General features: G+C 51.8%; 1 protein-coding gene across 5 annotated transcripts in view; it reads right to left on the bottom strand.

Annotated features, from left to right (window-relative positions):
• Positions 1 to 19,161, bottom strand: part of Slc12a7 (solute carrier family 12 member 7) — a 79,195-nt gene that overhangs the window by 14,162 nt on the left and 45,872 nt on the right. For all 5 annotated transcript variants that reach the window (XM_028873654.1, XM_028873653.1, XM_037197251.1 and 2 more), the window contains exons 2-17: positions 16,990 to 17,084; positions 16,453 to 16,575; positions 13,043 to 13,189; positions 11,737 to 11,791; positions 10,955 to 11,085; positions 9,124 to 9,365; positions 7,786 to 7,997; positions 6,894 to 7,061; positions 6,494 to 6,592; positions 5,786 to 5,843; positions 4,903 to 5,077; positions 4,041 to 4,159; positions 3,546 to 3,644; positions 2,842 to 2,961; positions 1,988 to 2,092; positions 1,405 to 1,573 (exon numbers count right to left, since the gene is read on the bottom strand). In XM_028873654.1, coding sequence (XP_028729487.1) covers positions 1,405 to 1,573; positions 1,988 to 2,092; positions 2,842 to 2,961; positions 3,546 to 3,644; positions 4,041 to 4,159; positions 4,903 to 5,077; positions 5,786 to 5,843; positions 6,494 to 6,592; positions 6,894 to 7,061; positions 7,786 to 7,997; positions 9,124 to 9,365; positions 10,955 to 11,085; positions 11,737 to 11,791; positions 13,043 to 13,189; positions 16,453 to 16,575; positions 16,990 to 17,084 — 2,117 coding nt within the window. The remainder of the gene's footprint in view (positions 1 to 1,404; positions 1,574 to 1,987; positions 2,093 to 2,841; positions 2,962 to 3,545; positions 3,645 to 4,040; positions 4,160 to 4,902; positions 5,078 to 5,785; positions 5,844 to 6,493; positions 6,593 to 6,893; positions 7,062 to 7,785; positions 7,998 to 9,123; positions 9,366 to 10,954; positions 11,086 to 11,736; positions 11,792 to 13,042; positions 13,190 to 16,452; positions 16,576 to 16,989; positions 17,085 to 19,161) is intronic.

The following is a 19,161-nucleotide window of genomic DNA, read 5'->3' on the forward strand; positions in this document are numbered from 1 at the left end:
TTATAAGCTGCCCAAGGGGTGGTCTTAGCTCCAGGGATCTCCTCCAAAGTGTGGGAGGAGCCACCTGGAAAGGACATGTGCATGGCAGTGCTTAAAGCAGACATGGAGTCTTTGTGCCCAAGAATTATCACAGGATAACAGCAAGAGCACCTCCAAGACAGCTACTTCCTTCCCCAGTAAGAGAATGCCTCTCAGACCAGCTGCAGGTCAGATACCAGCAGACAAGACAAAACACCGTCCATCCTTAAGGACAATAGCTAGGATGCTTCAATTCATGGGTTTACAGTCAACAGCAGCCAACGTTTAGAACCAAGGAGCCACATGCTGATGGACAATTGCTGGTCTCTGTGGAGGGGCAAAAGAAGGATCCATGGTTTTCCTGTCCTCCTTGAACTTGCTCAATCTCAGAGTGGCCTGAGCTGCCCCAGCAAGCGGTGCCATCATTGCAAAGGCCACAGGATTGTCACTCCAGACCAGGTTCACCAACAGCCATTCCCACCCAGGCCCACAGTCATTCCTCTAAGCAGTCTTACCACTTGGCATGGTCTGGACTCAGAAGTTAGGCTGCAGCTTCCAGACACACAGACAGCAGGAAACACAGATGCACAAGAGAGACCAGACATGGATGGCCATAGGAGAAAAAGCTGGCTGATCACCCCCTCCAGAGAAGAGGGCGACATCTAGACTTGGCAGCCATAATAGAGCCCTGGGTAAGGTCCACTAATGGAGAGGGGAGCAAAAATTGTTTCTGACAATTTGGGAAACTGGACACACTGGAGGTGGACAATCAGAAAGGGTTCTAGACAGATGACAGAAGATGGTGTCACAGCAAAGGGAAGGTGGAGTTGACAAGACCCTGGCCTTGTGGGGACAGCAGAGGCTGGAGGTAGACATGAGGGGACTGAAGATTAGGCATAAGATTTCTTGTCGCGAGTCTGAAAGTAGAGAGCTAAAAAAGTGTGTGTAGGAACCCAGGAGTTACGTGGCCGACAAACTGTGGGCAGCAGGCATCAGAGATGGCACCAGTGTGCTGTAGGAGCGGGTTCTGGTTACTCACCCCCCACTCACAGCATCAGGACATCCGGCAGCACACTGCCTCATTACCCACCATCTCTACACACTAGAAGGAGCTGGGTGCATGGGGAGCTGTGCCGGGCACCAGGAACAGAGTGCCAAGCCTAGGCAAGGGGCCTGAGTCCTACAGCATGCTGAGTGCCGCTGTCACTCTCCTCTCTGTCTCAGGAGAACACACCTCACTTCAAGTCTAACTTCTGACCATTCCAGACTCACAGCCACCTTGATGGAAACATGTACAAATTGTGCTCCTCAAGATGCAGGACACAGGTCAGCCCTTCCTAGGGGGGTGGAACCCTGACCTCATTCACTCGCCACTCCACTGCCCACCTCTTCAGCCCTCTGGGCTTCCACATGCTTGTCTAAGTAGGTGCCCTCCAGCACAGAGCCCACGATGGTCAGGCCCTTGCCAGCCTTCAGCTGCGAGGTGAAGGACAGCAGACGGGGGTGCTTCACACACTGCTCAGCATCCAGGTTCAGCATCACCAACACCTGGGGCCTGTGGTAGGATGGGCAGGGGCAGGCGTTATGATGGCGACATACAGCCAGATGGGACAGAGATGGGAAAGGGAAGCAGACAGATAGCACAGGAAGAACAGGTGGGGTGGGAAAGACAGGTGAGAAGACAGGGTGAGCAGGAGGGACGGGGCAGGCCCTGCATCTGAAGCTTCAGGTGTCCCAGCTCTGTTGGGCCCTAGGGCAGAGGAAATTCTTTACAGCAGTATACCTCCGATCCATTGCATGTTCAGGTCCCATCTCTGGCTATTCTCCCATTCTTAGGCAGTGATTCCCTGTCAGATCCCTCCCCAGGGGGCCAAAAGCAAAAGCTCCTGAGACAGCACTAACCGGTGAGCAGGACAGGGTCTTTGCTCTATCCTGCCGTCTTGGCGCTGTGGCTGTAGGACGTACTCACCTCCAGTTCTTGGTATGTGGGGGCCCATGTTCCACGCGCAGTAGGGCATAGCGGGCAGCATTCAGTGACAGGCCCCTGATGCCGTCACCCCACTCCTTCTCAGCCCTGTGTGGGTACAGAGGAAGGCCACCTTGTCCCAGCAGCACTCTAAGAATGTTCCCTGGCTGAGGCATTCACAGAGTTTATGTAAACCTGAGACAAGCAGGAACTACTGTGTAAAATGGAAAGGTACAAGCAACAGGACATCCTGCTTTGTGGGACTGACCACCAGGGAGAGGGAAGAATGAGGGTAAGACCATGACTTGGAAACCCTGAACTAGACTGGTCTCCAGGCCCAGGGCGGGGACAGGACAGTCAGGGAAGGACAAAGGTAACTTTGTGGGGATGGAACTCTGAAATGTAATGTAGCTCCTGAAACATGCCACCCTTGTCTGGGGTGTGTGCATGCGTGTACATGTTATTTTACAATGGGCTTCCCATATCAGTGCTGTTGCTGACAGAGTACAAAATTCCTTAAACAGGCTGAACATGCAGCCATAGATGTATCCATTGATAAATTAGAACACACCTGAAATTAAAAACAGAAAACAAAGCAAAACAAAAAACCTGCCCAGCTATTTACACAATAGCTCCTGGGCAGGAAATCAGCATATACCTGAGCAAGTCAGCCTGGCTGGGGCTGGGGGATGACACAGTACACCCCAGACCTCATAGGGTGTCTAACCACCATGAGACCTCATCAAACAGCACCCAGATTCATACCCTAGGCAGGGCCCAGGTCAAGTAACTGCCCTGGTTCTGTGTAAGCATGAGGAGTGTGGTGAAGTCACAGCCATCTGAGGGGTGCCACTCACCCGCGGTATTCAATGTACTTGTAGATGCAGCCGGCGATGAGCATGGCGAAGAGGGCGTAGTACCAGGAGCAGATGAACATCAGGGCAAGGCAGAGACTCATCCCAAGGAAGGAGAGGGTCCTAGTAGACATGGAGCTCAGACCAGGCCCACACAGCCCCAACTGGCGCCTGGAAGGCTGCCTCACAAACAGCACTTGCCCCATGATGAAAATCTTCCTTTAACAGCGCATCAGCCCCTGACCCTGTCACTCAGTCATCCCTGAAATATGAAATGCCTTCCAGGGACTCGGCTGTGGCGCAGCAAAGTGGCAACTTGAGGAGAGCAGGTGCCTGTTTACCTCCTGAGATACACAAGACACCGCAGCCAATGCAGAACACAGAATGGGCTCCATCCAGCCCCCAGCACTGTGCTGGAATGGGACCTTAAAGAAGACTTGCAGCCCTAGGATATTTACATTTCCACTTGACCAGGATGACACGAGATTTACATGTGGACCCAGGAGTGCAAGTACAAGTCAGACCTTCCTTAAAGCTCAGAGGCCAGGACAGGACCAGGACCTCATGGAATTCACTGGGGCTCCTGCCACAAAAACAGTTTTAAGCCCAGCAACAGGGAGCCTCCAGAACAAATTGCATGTGCCCAGGCCACATTACATGTGTTCAGGCTTGTGGGTCCCTCAGGGCAACCACATAGAAGGCCTTACCAGTGGTAGAACTTGAAACGCGGACGCCAGTTGGGTGTGCGCAGCAGGGTCTGCACAGCACAGGCCAGATTCACGAACATGTAGCACATGAGGAAGAACCTGGAGCAGAAGGTCCAGTAAGGCTGCTGCCCACCCAGAGTAGCACTATAATATTCTGCCACTGCCCCACTACACACTGCTCACCACCTTCTAGGAAGACGCTCCCTGTCCACACCATGGTGCCTCCTCTATGGGCCTCCACACAGCAGCCGAGGAACAAGTCACATCCCCATTGTCCCTGGCCATATACCACAAAAGTAGCCATTGCCCATACCATAGCAGCTATCTGTAAAACCACACTGGCCTCGGTTGGCCCAAGAGCTGTGTGCCCACAGCACAACTACCTGGCCTTCTGTGCCTGCCCTGTATGTTTATCCCTTACCCTGTGTTCAAATAGGAAGAAACAGTAGCCAAATCCTCACACCCCCCACCCTGATGTCCTTGAAGGCTACTCACATGGACAGGATGGGGGCCACGGCGTCCAGCGAGGCAATGAGGATACCCGTCTCACAGATGAGGGCCGTGAGCAGCAGAGCCCATGTGGGCTCCCCGTTGGCCTTTCCATGGCCAAATACCTGCAGTACGGAGAGAGATCAGTGGGCTGGGGCAAGGCACACCTAACCACGGGTGAGTGGAACGCCCATGAGGTAGTGTCCTCTGAAGTCTTCAAGACTTACAAGCAACCTAGCTTTAGTCACATGTCACCATGCTGTATGAAGCCAGGCCCCAAGAAAACTAGATACAGACAGGCTCAGGGGACAGCTTTACTACACCTGGACTTCCATGTTTGTTTGTTTATATTCTTTCTATCTTCAGATCACTTTTGTGTGGTCAGTAGCCTCACTGGCCCTCCCGTCTCCAGAATGTTTAGAAAACAACTTCTTTTGGTTTAAGCCACTGGGCTGTGACTCTTCGATGCCGTAATTCCAGGGCTCTCGTGACATCCTACACCTCTAGGTTCACTCCAGGAACTTTAGTCCCAGTGACAGAAGCCAGGTCCAGGGATACCAAGTCCCTGGTCAAGATCAGTGGGACCATCCTTGGCACAGCCTGGTCACATGGACAATATGGCCCACTGGAAAAAGGCTTTATAGCAGTAGGCAGCCTATGCCCTGGGACTGTGCCCTCAGCCCAGCAGCTAGTACAAGAGAGAACCAGTATAGAGTCCAAAGGCAGGACAAATGTCCTCTATCTTCGTTCTACAGGTCCACCCCTGTAGGACTGACTCTTGTGGACCCTACACACCCAAACTTGACCTTCCAAGGCCTCTTCTCAGGGCAGTCCGCAGCCTCTGCTGCAGCTTGAGTGGACAGCTTACCTGCAGGAAGGGAATGATGCCGTCACGGGCGATGGCCTGCAGCAGGCGGGGTGCCCCAGTCAGGCTCTGCAGGCCAGCACCACAGGTGGAGAAGAAGGAGCCAATGACGATGACCCAGGGGGATGGCCAGGCCAGCATGCCAATGACCAGGTTCCCTTGCAGGGCCTCCCCAAACCTATAGATGAGCAGGGAAGGTGGTCAGTAGAGCTTCCAAAAAGTGATCTGAAGACAGAAAAAAAAAATCTCTGTCCTCTATCTGAGTGTGAACCTCTGGGCTCAGGAAGAAGGAAGGTAAAGAACCCATAACAGAGACCCAACCCTCTAGGAGGACCCAACCAGCCTGGCAGTTTCCCTCGGAAGGGGCTTTGGTGGTGTGAAATTATTCTCTTGGAATCCTCTCAGGAACAGGAAGCCCTGGCTTATACCAAGGTGGTGCTAGTCACTGCCATTTCTGTAGAGGTCATATATAGATCTGGTGGTACTATATTTATCCACCATACAGTTTTGAGACCTCCCCCACCGAAACCCTGAGATTCTGACACACTTGTACCCTAAGAAGGAAGGGTCCACAAGGTCATTCCCCTGACTCAGCAGCAGTGCTGGGGTCTCTAGGTCCCATCTCTCCCCTTTTCACACCTGTGTCTACTCCCCATCTCCAGCTTCGTCAGGCCTCAGCTTTTCTCTGAACAGTCTTTAGGCGCCAGGCTCAAGGAGTAACACATCCGTGCTTTAGTCAGGCAAAAGGTAGTGTGACTGGATAAGAGCTTTTAGCTCATATACAACTGTGAAGCCCAGGGATAATTTAATCTCAAAGCTGAAGTCTCTCTCAGGAAAGACAATATCAATTACAGTCAGTTCATGCAGTTAAAAAAAGCCAACATACTTATCTCGCAAGACCACACCTTCGATGCAGGCCCCAAACAGCACTATGCAGGAAAGATCTGAGCTGAAGTCAAGGAGTGGACAGTCCTAGGGCAAGCTCCAGGTAGATGCGTGCTGGCCAGTGGGTCCCATCCCACGGGCCTGAACCAACCCTGTACCCAGGATCGCCTAGTGGTAAGATATCCCCATACCCTGTCCCACAGTCCTCTGGGTACTGTCCTCACATATGTCTAGCTAAGAGAATGTAGCCACAGGGTACTCAAAAACTGCTTGGCTGGTGACCCAACCACCCTGCTGGGAGGACACAGGGATCCTGGAATGTCAGCTTCACAAAAGCAACTGTGGTCAGTGTTTATGCCACATACCACACTACACCCAACCAAGGCTGTGTAGCACTAAAGTAACAGACCAATCCAATGGCGTATTTCTTTTTCCTTTGCTATAACTGGACATTTGAAGCCAGGGCCTTGTGCATGCTAGACAAGCACTCTACCACTGAACTATAACCCTCTTGTCTCACTTGGGTTTTTAAAGGGACATGTGTCAAGTACAATCACAAGGGAACAGGGTCCAGGTGCCATGTTTAATATAACACATCACACAGGCTTCACAGCTACAAGCAGGGCAGGCTGTGGTCAGGACCTAAATCTGGAAAGGGCACCACAGATGGGTACAATGGGATGTGAGTGAAGGGCCCCTTTAAGGATACAAATGAATGACGTGGTCACGATGGCCAGAATGGTCCCCGTTGGGATGGACTTTTGGGCGTCTTTGAGGTCCCCAGAGCGGTTGGATCCTGCCATGATCCCTGCAGAACAGACAGGAGTATCAGTGACAGGAAACTCAGAGGATGCTGCCCACAGAAAGAGTCATCTGTAGGTCAGAAAGGACAGGCCAATACCACCCACCACTGCCTGCTGGGAAGACGTTCTGTGAGGACACACAGACAGAGACAGAGAGACATATACACAGAGACCAGAAAACAGACTGACACAGAGACAGTAACAGAGAGACATAAAGACAGAGTCAAAGAAAGACAGTCGTGGGGGATACACAGGGAAGCAGACAGAGGCAGAGAGGAGGGGAGGCGGGGAGGCAGAGAGCCTCACCTGTCACGGAGGGGAAGTAGATGCCAACTAGCATGGTGAAGTAGGTCATGATGTCTGTGAGGACGTACGGCAACCCGCCAGGCCGGCTCTCCTCAGACACAGGCACTGAGGACACACCCTTCTTTTCCACAAATGCCCCCTTGTCCGAATATGTGCTCCACAGGTTATCTGCAGTAAGAACGGGCTGGACTAGCAGACCTGTTGGGACTGCCCAGCACCACCACTCCCAACTGCAGGTGTTCCTGTTCCTCATGGCTCTAATTTCAATCGAGGACACTCGGGTTGTGGGGACCAGGTGCAGCCGCTCTCCCCAGACCTCGGCCTTCACTCTCCACTCCTTCCAGCCTGGCCCAGTGCAGCCTTGCACTGACTGTGGCCTTCCTTCCACACGCTCCTGCTGCCTCCTGAGAGCTTACCTCAGAGACTCCAGCAGAACACAGCCCTCAGCTGCCTGCTGACATCACACCACACCACTGGGGAGCACACAGAACCCCAATCTCACATAGGGTGGACTACTAGACCGAGTGTCCAGGTTCCCTTCGACCGGTTCCTTCTCACTAAGGTGAAGTCGCCCGCATTTGTTATCCCAGTATGTGAAGGTGATGACAAGGACGGGGCCAATCTATCCCTGTCGTCGGGGTGCTAGGCCAATCAGGGCCACAGAGCAATTTCCAGGCCAGGCTGGGCTGTACGGTGAGTGTTTGTCTCAAACAAACGAAGACTGAATGCCTGGCTTTACCCAGCTGATTTGCAGCAGCTAAGAAGGTCATTCCAGTCTAGGGTTTGGCTGGGCAGGACCCCAATGACCTGGCTAAGCAAGAGGAACCAGGGCCCCAAGAGTAGCCTCAAACAACCCAGGGCAGTAGCCATAGCCTTCCTCACCAGCACTTACCCAGGAAGACACCACTGGCCACACCAGGGATGCCCTGGATCTCAGTGACGTTGTTCTGTACAAAGTACTCATCACAGGTGGCACTCAAGCTGGAGCCATTGCAGAAGAGGCGCCAGAGTGCAGTGGTCACTGTGCCATTGCTGACAACCTGCATTTTGGCACAGGCCTCAAAGCTGCGCTTTGCCAATGTGCGGTTCCCAAGAAGACAGACCCTGGAGCAGGGAGAGGACAGAGTTTGGCTTCAACACTTCTCAGCCAACTCAGTGGGAGGCTCAATGTCTCCCAAGTAGCTCTAATGTCCCAGATCCCTGTTACTGCAGGGCCATATGTCAGGAGCCAGCATCAAGTCAGATTCCAACAGCTTGGAGACTGATCTCACATACAAGCCCTCAACTGGTGAGGGCTGGCCTCCTCCTACCTGGGACAATCCATTCTGCAAGAAGGTGGCCATATCCTCCACAAAGATGGCAAAGCCATAGCTCTGAGGGTTTCATCCCTTTGGGCTCCCATATTGCCATGGTCAAGGACCATGGTCAGTCCCAGCATGCCCAGACCACCCCTTGGTCCATGCTCACTCACTTGCTATGACCCTGACCACTTGGTTAACTTCCTCAATTCCACAGGAGAATAAAAGCCAGCCCATTTGAGGGGTTCCCATAAAGATGAGGAAGCCAGGTCTCATGGAATAAGGATGCGCCACATTGGAAAAGCTGGGCTATCTGACTGTGGTGATTTGAATGAGAACGTCTCTCACAGGCTCAGACACTTAACACTTGGTCCCCAGTTGGTGGCACTGTTTGGGAAGGTTCGGGACACGTGGCCTTGCTATAGGAAGTTGTTATTGGGGACACACTAAGAGTTCACAGTTTGATTCTCTGCTTCATGTTTGAGGTTGAAGATGTGATCTCTCAGCTTCCTATCTTGCTGCCATGTCTCCCTGCCAGGATGACCCTTGTCCCTCTAGAGCCGTAGACCAAAATAAACTCTTTCTTCCATGGGTTGTTACTTTATCACAGCAACCAAAAAATAACTAACGCATTGTCCATAGAGCCATTGGTCACCCTAAAGTATGGACAACCTTCACCGGCCTCCTGTCCTCAGAGATGTACACAGAACCAGCTGCATGGGCACTGTGACCACCCCATACTCCAAAGTTCCTCAAGACCACACTGAAGCCCAGAATGAGTGACCATCAAGGGCACCTCCATGTTCTTCCCTAGAGAAGAACCAAGGGTCTGAAAGGAGAGAGATCCAGAAGGCCCAGGCCCAGCCCCCGGAAGAGCTCCACAAGATGATCTCAGCACTAGATCAAGGCCCCCTCCATGGCCTGGGACTCACGGGATGTCAGGTGGGGCGAAAGCTGTCTTGATGACACCAGCGTAGATGGCCAGGATGGAAAGGACGACACAGGCTAAGAAGACCAGTGCCAGCTTGTTGACATATTTGACACCAACAAAGACCACCACTGCCATGAGCGCCAGCGCGCCGCTGCCATACACACGCATGTTGTTCAGTAGTGCTGCCGCCTCCCCATCTGTTGTCTCTGCCTGGAAGATGGCTGCACTTGGGGAGATGTAGGTCTGTGGGAATAAGGCAGGTCAGCGAAGAAGGTCCTGCCCAGGAACTTGCCCAGTCTAGACCTCACACTGGCTTCTTCCCTGACACTGGCGAAGAAAGCCTGTCGGGACGGAGGCCACTGGCAGCACTTGTGTTCAAGGTGGACCCAGGGCTGCCAGGCCTGCAGCCCTTCCCTGTCCAGTTCCCTCAGACTCCCAGAGCAAGACTGTAACCAGCAGAACAGGAGACTGGCACCTTCAGAGAGGAAAGCTGCCAGCTAACTTTTGTGTGCTATCTTAGTGGCCAGCCTGCCTTGGTCAGGGTACTCACAGGCATCGGAGAACCTTTGTGGTAAGGGACCAGGGATCCTGCCAGCAGCCTCAGCAGAACCCAGGGCAGCTCCTCTGTTTTTACTAATGCCAGCTGACTGCTGAGCACACTCCAGAGAACCACCAAGCAGCTAGTGTGTCCTTCAAGCCTCTCTACCTTAGAGACCAACCAGACCCTAGGAATGGGCATGAAAATCCAGAGCCTCCCACTTAGTCTGCAGCACAAGACGCATAGGGGACATGGAATCCTAGGTCTCAGCCCAGACTCCCCAAACTAGAATATACATTTGCCCTCAGGAAGCCTTTCTTAGCATGGGAAGTCTTTCCTGCAGGCTCTGGGATACCCAAGTACCAAAGAAAAAAGAGCCAACTCCATGGAGATGGTTATAGTAAAGGTTAATATTTATTATCAATTGATAGGATCTAGGATCACTTAGGAGAAAAACCTCTGGGGACACCTGCAGTCCATATTAGATTAGCTTCTGTCCATACCAGTGAGATATTATCTTAAATTCATTAAAGGTGGAAAGACCCATCCTAAAAGTGGGTAGCACCATTCCCTGGGTTGGGATTTTTGAACTGCATGAAAAGGAAAGGGCTATCTGAACACCAGGATTCATCTCTTGTCTTCTTCCTGACTGCTGAAACAGTGTGACCAGCTGCTTTGAGATCTATCTGCCCCTGGTCATTTCCTGGTCATGATGAACAGTACCCTCAAACTGAAAGCCAAGATAAACCCTTCCTTAAGTTGCTTTTGTAATAGTTATTTCATCATAGCAACTGGAAAAGAATTAGTACAGAGAGTAAATTCCCCAGGGTTCTGTGAGATAGGTCAAGGTTCAGCCACTGCCTTATTCCAACCTGGGACCTTCATCTTCAAGGCTCACAGAGGATATACAGTCTCCAAGGCTGACCATACTGTAGGGGGGGGGGGTGTACTGGGAGTGTGGGGAGATGACCACAGACAGACACTTACTCTACAAAGCCCACCGACACTAAGCACAAGCCCAACTTTAATGCAGGGAAGGAAGTCCTTCTGCAAAGGGAGTCGAGTGCCAGGCTGTAAGGACCAGTGCTGAACAGGCCTGCTTTGCTTTCAAGAGCTAGAATCTTGCTCAAGGAGTTATACAAGCCCATGCCTCCTAAGACAGCAGACTATGAGGTAACAGCTTTGAGAGCCCAGATGTCCAGAGCAGCAGGGCAGAGGACAGTCAGAGGGGAGAGTACAAATGGGCTCACAGGCAAAGTGTCTGCGTAAGGAAGACTTCCATAGATAAACTCACCAGGAAGATCTCGATGGTGCCCAGGATGTACATGGCACCTGCAAACGTCGTGCCCAGGTAGAAGCAGAGGCCAACAGCCCCTCCAAACTCAGGTCCCAGTGAACGAGAGATCATGTAGTATGAGCCTCCCGCTGTAAAGATAGCCCAAGGAAAACATGGGTTAGGAAGTGCCATTCACTATGAACACTGAGCATTCATGCAAAAAGAGGTGTTCCCATGAAGGGACAAGCAGCTTTAGTCTGCCTTCAAAACAGAACCACTAGGAAGCCTTGGGCAATGAGTTCATGTCTACGCTGCCCATGGGCACAGTGCAGCTGTGATGTGATGAGAACTGTCTGATACAGGCAGCTACAGCACCTCATCTGTCTTCAGAAAAACCTGCTGTGCCTTCAGACGGTTACAGGAGAGACACTGACACAGATCTGCCAACTCTTTCATGCTGAGGACAAAGCAGGAGTGCTTGGGAGTGTCACCGCAGCTATAAGAGTGCATAGTTTCAGAAGAACCTGCACTTCATAGAGCTTTGTGTCCATCTCTAGGATGTGGTTTCTGTCCTCACAACAGAGGACAGGCAGAGGGTGTGTCTACAGCAGGACCTCTAGGGAGAGGGCCACTCTCTTCTCTCTATGGGCAGCACAATACCCCAGTGCCATCCTGAAGCAAACAATTAATGTCACTGTCACCATGAGCCTGGGGCAGGAACGGCAACCATACACATGTAGCTCTGTACTGTGAAAACATCAATAAACCAACTCAAGAGCCACAGGCACCGGCACCCTCACCTGGGACCACACCGTTGGTAGCGATGGCACTCATGGAGATGGCAGTCAGCATTGTCTGCAAGGAAAGATAGTTCTTTCAGGAAACATGTACCCTAAGATTCTCCAACATGCTGAGCCTGAGGTTGTAGGCTTTTGACCTCAAAGGAGGTGTTAAATGACCAGTAAAGACAGGTGTCTTAGTTTTAGTCCTTTCCTACCCAACCCACAAATCCACTTCCAAAAGTCAAAGAAAACACATGCTTCAGACCCTGCCCAACACAGCCCTGAAAGCTGAACCTCACCTAGGTGCCTGACTCCTAAGGAGTCCCAATTATGTCTCTACTAACCCATGAGGCACAAGGTGGATACTTTATCTAGATGTGCATCTAACATGGTATAGAGGACCTCATCTTGTACCCACCTTATCTCCAGGAAACACTCTCTGCTCAAGAAAGTTTATACAAAGAGTGGCATTTGGGTGATGAATGAACTGAGTAGCTGGAAGTGCCCACACAGAGCGACCAGAGGACAGACCTGGAGTGGCCACATGGAATGACCAGTCAGGAAGTATAGGCAAGTGCCCTTGGGTGGCCATGACAGGGCAGACACATGAAGTGAGTAGGGAAGCATGAGCTGGTGGCCTGGAGTGACAACACAGACTGACTAGTCAGGGGACAGGTGAACAGGCATGAGCTGTCAGGGAACAAGTGGTCAGGCGGCCTGTGGCAGGAGTTAGAGGGGTCCCATTCAACCATATCATCTGAATTTCCTCCAGAAAAGATTCGTCCTTTCAGGGGACACTTGGGTAACTAAAACAAATTTAAGCTTCTCACCAGAGAAAGGTAAACAGGCTGTGAGCAACAAAAGGTAAACCAGGCACGACAAAAAATGTCACTAAAGTAAGGAGACATGCTAGAGGCAGGGATGAGTCAGTTCTGAGTTTATCCCACTGCTCTCAGGCCTGGGTTTGAACAAGTTACAGACCTGTGTCCCTTTCTCCACAACAGGGGCCCTGAAAATGCCCATGATCCTTCCAGGGTTTAGTCTTGTAAGCCTAGTAAGAGACACCTGCCCCGACTCAGCCTTCGGCCCCTGGTGTCCCCAGATATAGAAATGCTAACCCTATAGAGATACAGCTAAATAAGGTCCTCAGACTAGTGGGAACCTGGCCTTTGCCAAGGTAGACGAGCCAGCCCATCCTTCCCAAGTCCTCAGTAGTTCCTAGAGAGGAACCTAGAGCACAGATCTGGATTTCCCAATAGGAGTCTCTCAGGGCCCCAGGACCAGCTCCTCAGACACTGCCCCAGGTCTAGCTGAGGACACTCACACAGGTACAGCACATGGACACGATGAGGAAGGACTCCAGAACGCCAGCTGCCCCCACAATCCAGGTCAGGCGCAGGAAAAGGATAACACCCAAGATGTTCTGCAGGCAGGGCAGGTAGACTCCAATGAAGGTGCCCATGCGTGGGGCCTGGAACAGAGAAAGATGTGTCCCAGTAACCCAGCCTGGAGCCCTACCCCGTGTTTCTGTTAGCAGGTCACAGGAGCAGAGGAACCAGGGAGGAACACAGTGGCCACACAGTGAAGCTACAAGGATAGCAAAGATGTCTGACAAAAACCCATGTCCCAAACAAGATGAGGTTCCACGGTTCTATAGAGGACCCCAGTCGTCTAGGGCATTGAGATGGAGGTGAGGAAAACCATACTCAGCAGAGCACAGGGACAAGCCTCCTGGCTCTGCTTTCCCACTGGGGAGAAGAATCAGAGTAGGAAGTTTGGAACAGCAAGATAAGATCCCTGCTGTATCTGTGAGGCAAGCTAGGGGCCTGAGCCTTGGTGCCTGGAAGCTTGAGGCATGAAAGAGAAGAGGCCAGGGAGGGGCTAGACACAGGTGAGGCTGCTTGTAAAGTTCAAGAGTTTCAGTGTAGTATGACAGGGAACAGACTAGAGATTTGGGGACACAATGGCTGAGAAGCCAGACTCCAACACAAAGGAGGCGCATCTCAGTTTAGGTGAACACAGAATGAACATGGAGGATCGGACTGAGCACATTCCCTATGCATGATGATCACAAGGCTGCCACAGAGCAGTGCTCACACAGAAGTTTGATGGGATGTCACACAGCCTGAGACCAGGCAAGGAGAGCCCAGCAGCTGAAGAGTGGTACTGAATGGTTATACCTTGCCAGAAAGCTGACTCCAAGGAGAACAAACTGACCACCATCACCTGAAAGGACAGTATGGCAGCTCAGGCCTGCACAGGGCCCTCCCTCTGAGAGAGCCACCCAGGGCAGCCTGAGTTACACTAACTGGAGACCAGAGGTCTCGCAGGAAGACAGAGAATGTGTGGAAAGCTCTGGGTTTGAAAACCTGGAGACTTTAGCCCTGAGCCCAAGGCCAGTGGGCAGCAAGGTTCACACTGAAGGGAGGGATGTAACAAGAAGAAGACCTAAGTCTTGACCTTATGTCCTCCCTGCCTTTGAAGTCTGGACAATGCATTCTAGGGGGCAGAAGTCTTTGTGGGTTTGAATTCTGCAAGCTGGCAGATGGAGAAATGCTTTTGGAACTTTTTAAGAATTATTTTTACCTTTAATTATGTTATGTGAATGTATATATGTGTTGGTATATGCACATGAGTGCAAGTATCCATGGAGGGCAGAAGAGGGCATTAGATCCCTTGGATATCCAGTTATAGATGGTTGTGAGTTGCCCAACACAGATCTTCTGGAAGAGAAGCAATCGCCCTTACCTGTTGAGCGCTTTCTCTAACCTGTCTTTTGGATTTTTTTTCAGTTTAATTAAATTAAAGAAGTAAAGACCACAGTGTGAGTGGACATTAGCAACAGCCAATAGAAGCATGGCAGGAAACAATCTGTGTGGGCAGGCCATTGCGGGTAGCCTGAAGGTGCACAAGCAGCTGCCAGATCACGCGCTTAGCTTCAGATCCCACTGAGACACAGGCTCCGGAGCTAGCTGTCTCCCCAATATCCTAGTGCCTGGGGGTCCCAGATCCTCCTACTCTGACCTACTCTGAACTCTTAGCTTTGTTCAGATGAAGGGAACCCGTTCATAGTCCAGAAGACAGTTCAAAGGAAAGTGATGCCTGTCTCTGGGGACAAGCTTCTGTGACATCAAAGGAGACACCAGGGTCAGGCTCCACTCCTCCTGTCCTGTCAACTCAATAGATCCCTAAGTAGGGCAGCTGTTCACTTCCAACCAAGATAAGCACCTCTGCTGTGGACCTAATACTTCATCAAGTGAAATCCAGCCCAGAAGCCCTGCCCCCAAGGGAAACACTGAGCAGAGAACTGTCGTATGTTGGGTTGGGGTAAAATATACTAAGGCATACTGAGTACAATCTCCCCAAACCTGGATGCCCTGTGTGTGTGTGTGGGGGGGGGGGGGGGATGGGACAGCCAAGCCTGCTGGGCCCCACTCTTGGGTAAGAAGAACTAAACCGTGGGATCAACTAGAGCAGTGCCTTGGTAGAGCAGAGTTGAGGCTGAGGGTCAGTTCTAAGATGCATTCAGACCAGTGTCTATTCCCTGGCGTAGGCCAAGTTCTCCTTAGACACAAATTCCAGCAGACAAAAGAGATGGACAGACGGACAGGGAAGGCCTGGGGTTGAGCCTGTAGGCCATGAGGCAGTCATGGGAGTACAAGTGAAGCCCCAATAATGCATCTGAGTGGCAGACCTACCACTGCAGCCCTGAACTCAGCACATCTGGGAAGCTGTGACTTTGCCACTTCAGCAGCATCAGCTAAGGATGCCCAGAGCATCTGGGAGGGGCAGGAGGAGGCATGGACCAGAGAGCTTCTGAGGAAGCCACTGCTCCACTGGCAGGAAGACAGCCCATGCCCTTGTTAACCTCAGCCCTGTCCCCAAAATCACGAGGCCCCAAATACGAATAGTCTCAAAAGCACTGAACACTGTGAAGACTTACAACACAGAACTAACTCTGCTGTGCCCACACCAGGAGGGAAAGGAGGTAGCTAAGGCCGCTCTGGGGCTTGATCCTTGGAGCCCCAGTTAGGCTGGGCACTGGCTCACGGGAAGCACCTAGGAAGCAACTGATGAAACAAACAGGTGGACACGGGGGAAGGGCAGATGAGGTGGCTGTAACCCCCTTGGCAGGTGTCACACGAATGAACACCTTCATCTGTGTTCACTAGCACTGGACTCTTCCCTCCAGAGAAAGCAGGGGTCTTTGGGAAGTGGAACAAAAGGAGAATAAAAACCAAAGTCTTTAGTGAAGGTTTAGGCCAGACACAGTAGCACACACTTGTACTCTCAATAGGAGGACTATTGTGAGTCCAAAGCCAACTTTGGACAGCATAGTGAGTTCCAGGCCAGGCTGGGTTACAGAGTGAGACTGTCTCAACAAACACACCACAACCAAATAATAAATAAAACGAAACAGAAGGTCAGTGCTCCATCAGATCTCAGGCAGGGCTCAGTGCCTCTCCTCTACTCTCTGGAGCTATGTGGCCCCACAGACGCCTGCTCAGAGTGGGCAGGGCAGCCTGCAGAGCACCTCTAGGACCTTGTTTCTTCCTCATCCAAGTTTGAGGGTCACCCAGAAGCACAGTATCCTTTGAGACACAGTACTAGAAAAATGAAGAATGGCCAAGCCTCAAGATGGAAAAAAGTAGGTGTGATATGAAAGCCCAGCAAGGGTGTTCTCCGACTAGAAAGTTCCAAGACTGCTATCCACATAGAGGGCAGCACGGGTACCTTGACCTCCCGCCTCCGGCTGTCCTCATCTTCCTCATGCTCCACCACACCCTGGCTCAGGTTGGTATAGTTGGCCAGCTTGTTCAGCAGTGACGACACCATGGGGTTGCTGTCCATCTCTTCCTATGGGTACAAAGCATCAGATAGGTAGGAAACGGGTTCATCAACATCACAGGGCAGCAGGTCACTGGCCTAGCAGGTACCTCTGTTCCAGGGCTATGTGGGGCCCAAGAGCCACAGTCAGATATATGAAGCCCCCAGATCTGTGCACCCCAAGACACCTGCCCAGCAGGTCTGGAATCAGAAGTCAGGGGCTCCGAGAGACTCCCCAAGGCTTCAGGAACTATAGGAAATGCACCTGCCCAAGTTGCAGCTCGATTATCAGGGATAGATAATTGGCTGAGTGGATCTCAGGCAGAAGCATCCTGCACCTCCAGCAGGGCCAAGGGTGCCCGTGCCTAGGATTCAGGAGACGACTGTTCCTTTACTGTTCCACATGAAAGTCACTTCTTCGTGTAGAAACTAAAATAAAATTACCTCAAAAAGTGCCATGTTCTTCCCCTCAAAGTAGCTCTCTCTTTCCACCTCCACATTATTGATGAATGGGCTGTTCTCCCTGGGGTTTCCATCTCCTGTGGAAGACAGTCAGGTCAGTCTCAGGAAGAAGTGGCAGAAGCCGAGCATGCAGCTCTGGGAGGCAGGCATCAGGCACCTGTTCCCACGGCCATCAGTCCCCACCTGTGGCTTGGCTAAACACGTTCATCCAAGCTTTCTTTCTGCCCACGCATCCATGTCCTCCAAGTGTCTCTGTGTCCCAACAGGCAATTCAGTGTAAAATCAAGCATCAGTCCATTTGTCCTACTGCCTACTCATGAGGGCTGGAAGTCGATCCCCATTAGTAGGGCGGGCTGGTCAGACCTTTGCTGAGGAGCACCTGCTGGCCCTGCCTGCGCACCCCACCGTTTCAGAAGGAAACCGAAAGGTTTCCTTGCACTTTCTGTTGTGAGACCTGAAAGCCCAGGGCTGAACACAGGCTTCCAGGGTCAATTGTTCCCTATGTGCCACTATGTGTGGAATAGGAGAGGTATCACCCAAACTGCACAGAACAGTGGCTGGTCAGGATCCCTGGCCACAAGATAGCTGGGATTCTCAGCCCAAGAGGCAAGCATGGCCACACAGCCAGCCTTCTCAGACCACCCACAAACGAGCCTTCCTGGGTCCTCAGGTGGCAGGATGCCAACACCTGGGTACATCTTCCTTTGCTTCTGACTTCTGACTCTCAAGTTGCCTACCCTATCCACTCCCAGGGGCCACCTGAATAGCTCAACATGATTCTGGGAAGGACACCTGTCCTGAATCACAGGTTCCCAGCCCCAACACTTCAGCACTGCCAGTCCCATGCCATAAAGGCCATGAGCCAGGGAGTGGCCAAGTCAGTAGTTATAGGACTCTGTTTTCTAATTCCTTCCATGTGAAGGTCCTCAGAGATGTGCCTCCAAGGGACTCCATAGCCTTTGGCACACGGAGCATGTCTCATGCTGCCAGGTTCCTATACTAGTCCTCTCTGCCTCAGTTTCCACACATGAGATGGGACTGCTGGGATATGGCCTGGGATATGGCCTTACTGATACCTCCAGGAGCTCAGAACAAGGCTGATCAGCTTGGGTACCCAGTATGTAGTCACTTACAAACCTAGGCCAAGCTGGACCAAACAGGGAAGGTGGATCCTCATGGGAGGAGGGCGTCATGGGAGAAGATGGGTGGCACTTCTCTGAAGCCACAGCACCTTATCATGGTCCAGGGACAATGGCTCAACTGGCTTCAAACATCTTGCGGTAATGATATGGGAAGTCACAGCTGCCACAAGCAGCCTCAGGGGTCTAGGGGAGTAGGAACAAGTGGAAGGGAAAAGGTAAGATGGGGACAGAAAAAAATCATGAACAACCTTGGCAAACAGGGAGAGAGAGATGGGACAGGGTGATGCCAACAGGTTGGGTCCCACAGTGTGGCCTACACTAGCACCCTACAATGATGTTTGTAGCTTGGTACCTAGCCTTTGGAGGCCCTTCCACAACTACCCTCATCAGGCAGGTCCTCAGTTCTGCTTCCTCTACATGTCCAGAATCAATTCAAGGCCCCTGACAGGCAGGCCCAGTAACCAGTTTAATCTTATGGCCCTGAGATGAGAAGAGAACACATCTAGGGGGCTTTGCTTCCTGAACAGAGTACCAAAGGCCTTGGACACATGGCCTGGATATCTCATGTTCCAGATGCCCAAGGATGTAGACATCTGTTCAGTCACAGAGGACATAGTACTATAGGGCATCCACTGAGGGACAGGCAGAGATCCCAAAGTACTGCAGCCAGAAGTCTGCAGAAAGGGAGCATCCTTAAAGGAGGAAGGAACTGGAAGGCAACCTCTGGTGGGCGACCTCTCCCTGAGGTCGTGGTGTTGAGATGACTGGGAACAGGGCAATGATTCTTTACTCGGACTTTTCCAAGGTGGCAACTTGGAAGGAGGAACTAGGTAAAAAGAACTCTGCACAACCTCCAGTTGAAGAGCAGCAAGTTACATTATGTTCACTTTCAGGTTCCACAAACTATGTGTGTGATACCTCTGTGGACAACTACCTTAAAAGCCAAGAACTTCATGAACAGATTGGCCCCATTAAGGACTAAAGCCCTCTTTGAGGGAGGACACACACACCA

This window comes from Peromyscus leucopus, chromosome 19 (genome assembly GCF_004664715.2).
Source record: "Peromyscus leucopus breed LL Stock chromosome 19, UCI_PerLeu_2.1, whole genome shotgun sequence".
Lineage (NCBI taxonomy): Eukaryota > Metazoa > Chordata > Mammalia > Rodentia > Cricetidae > Peromyscus > Peromyscus leucopus.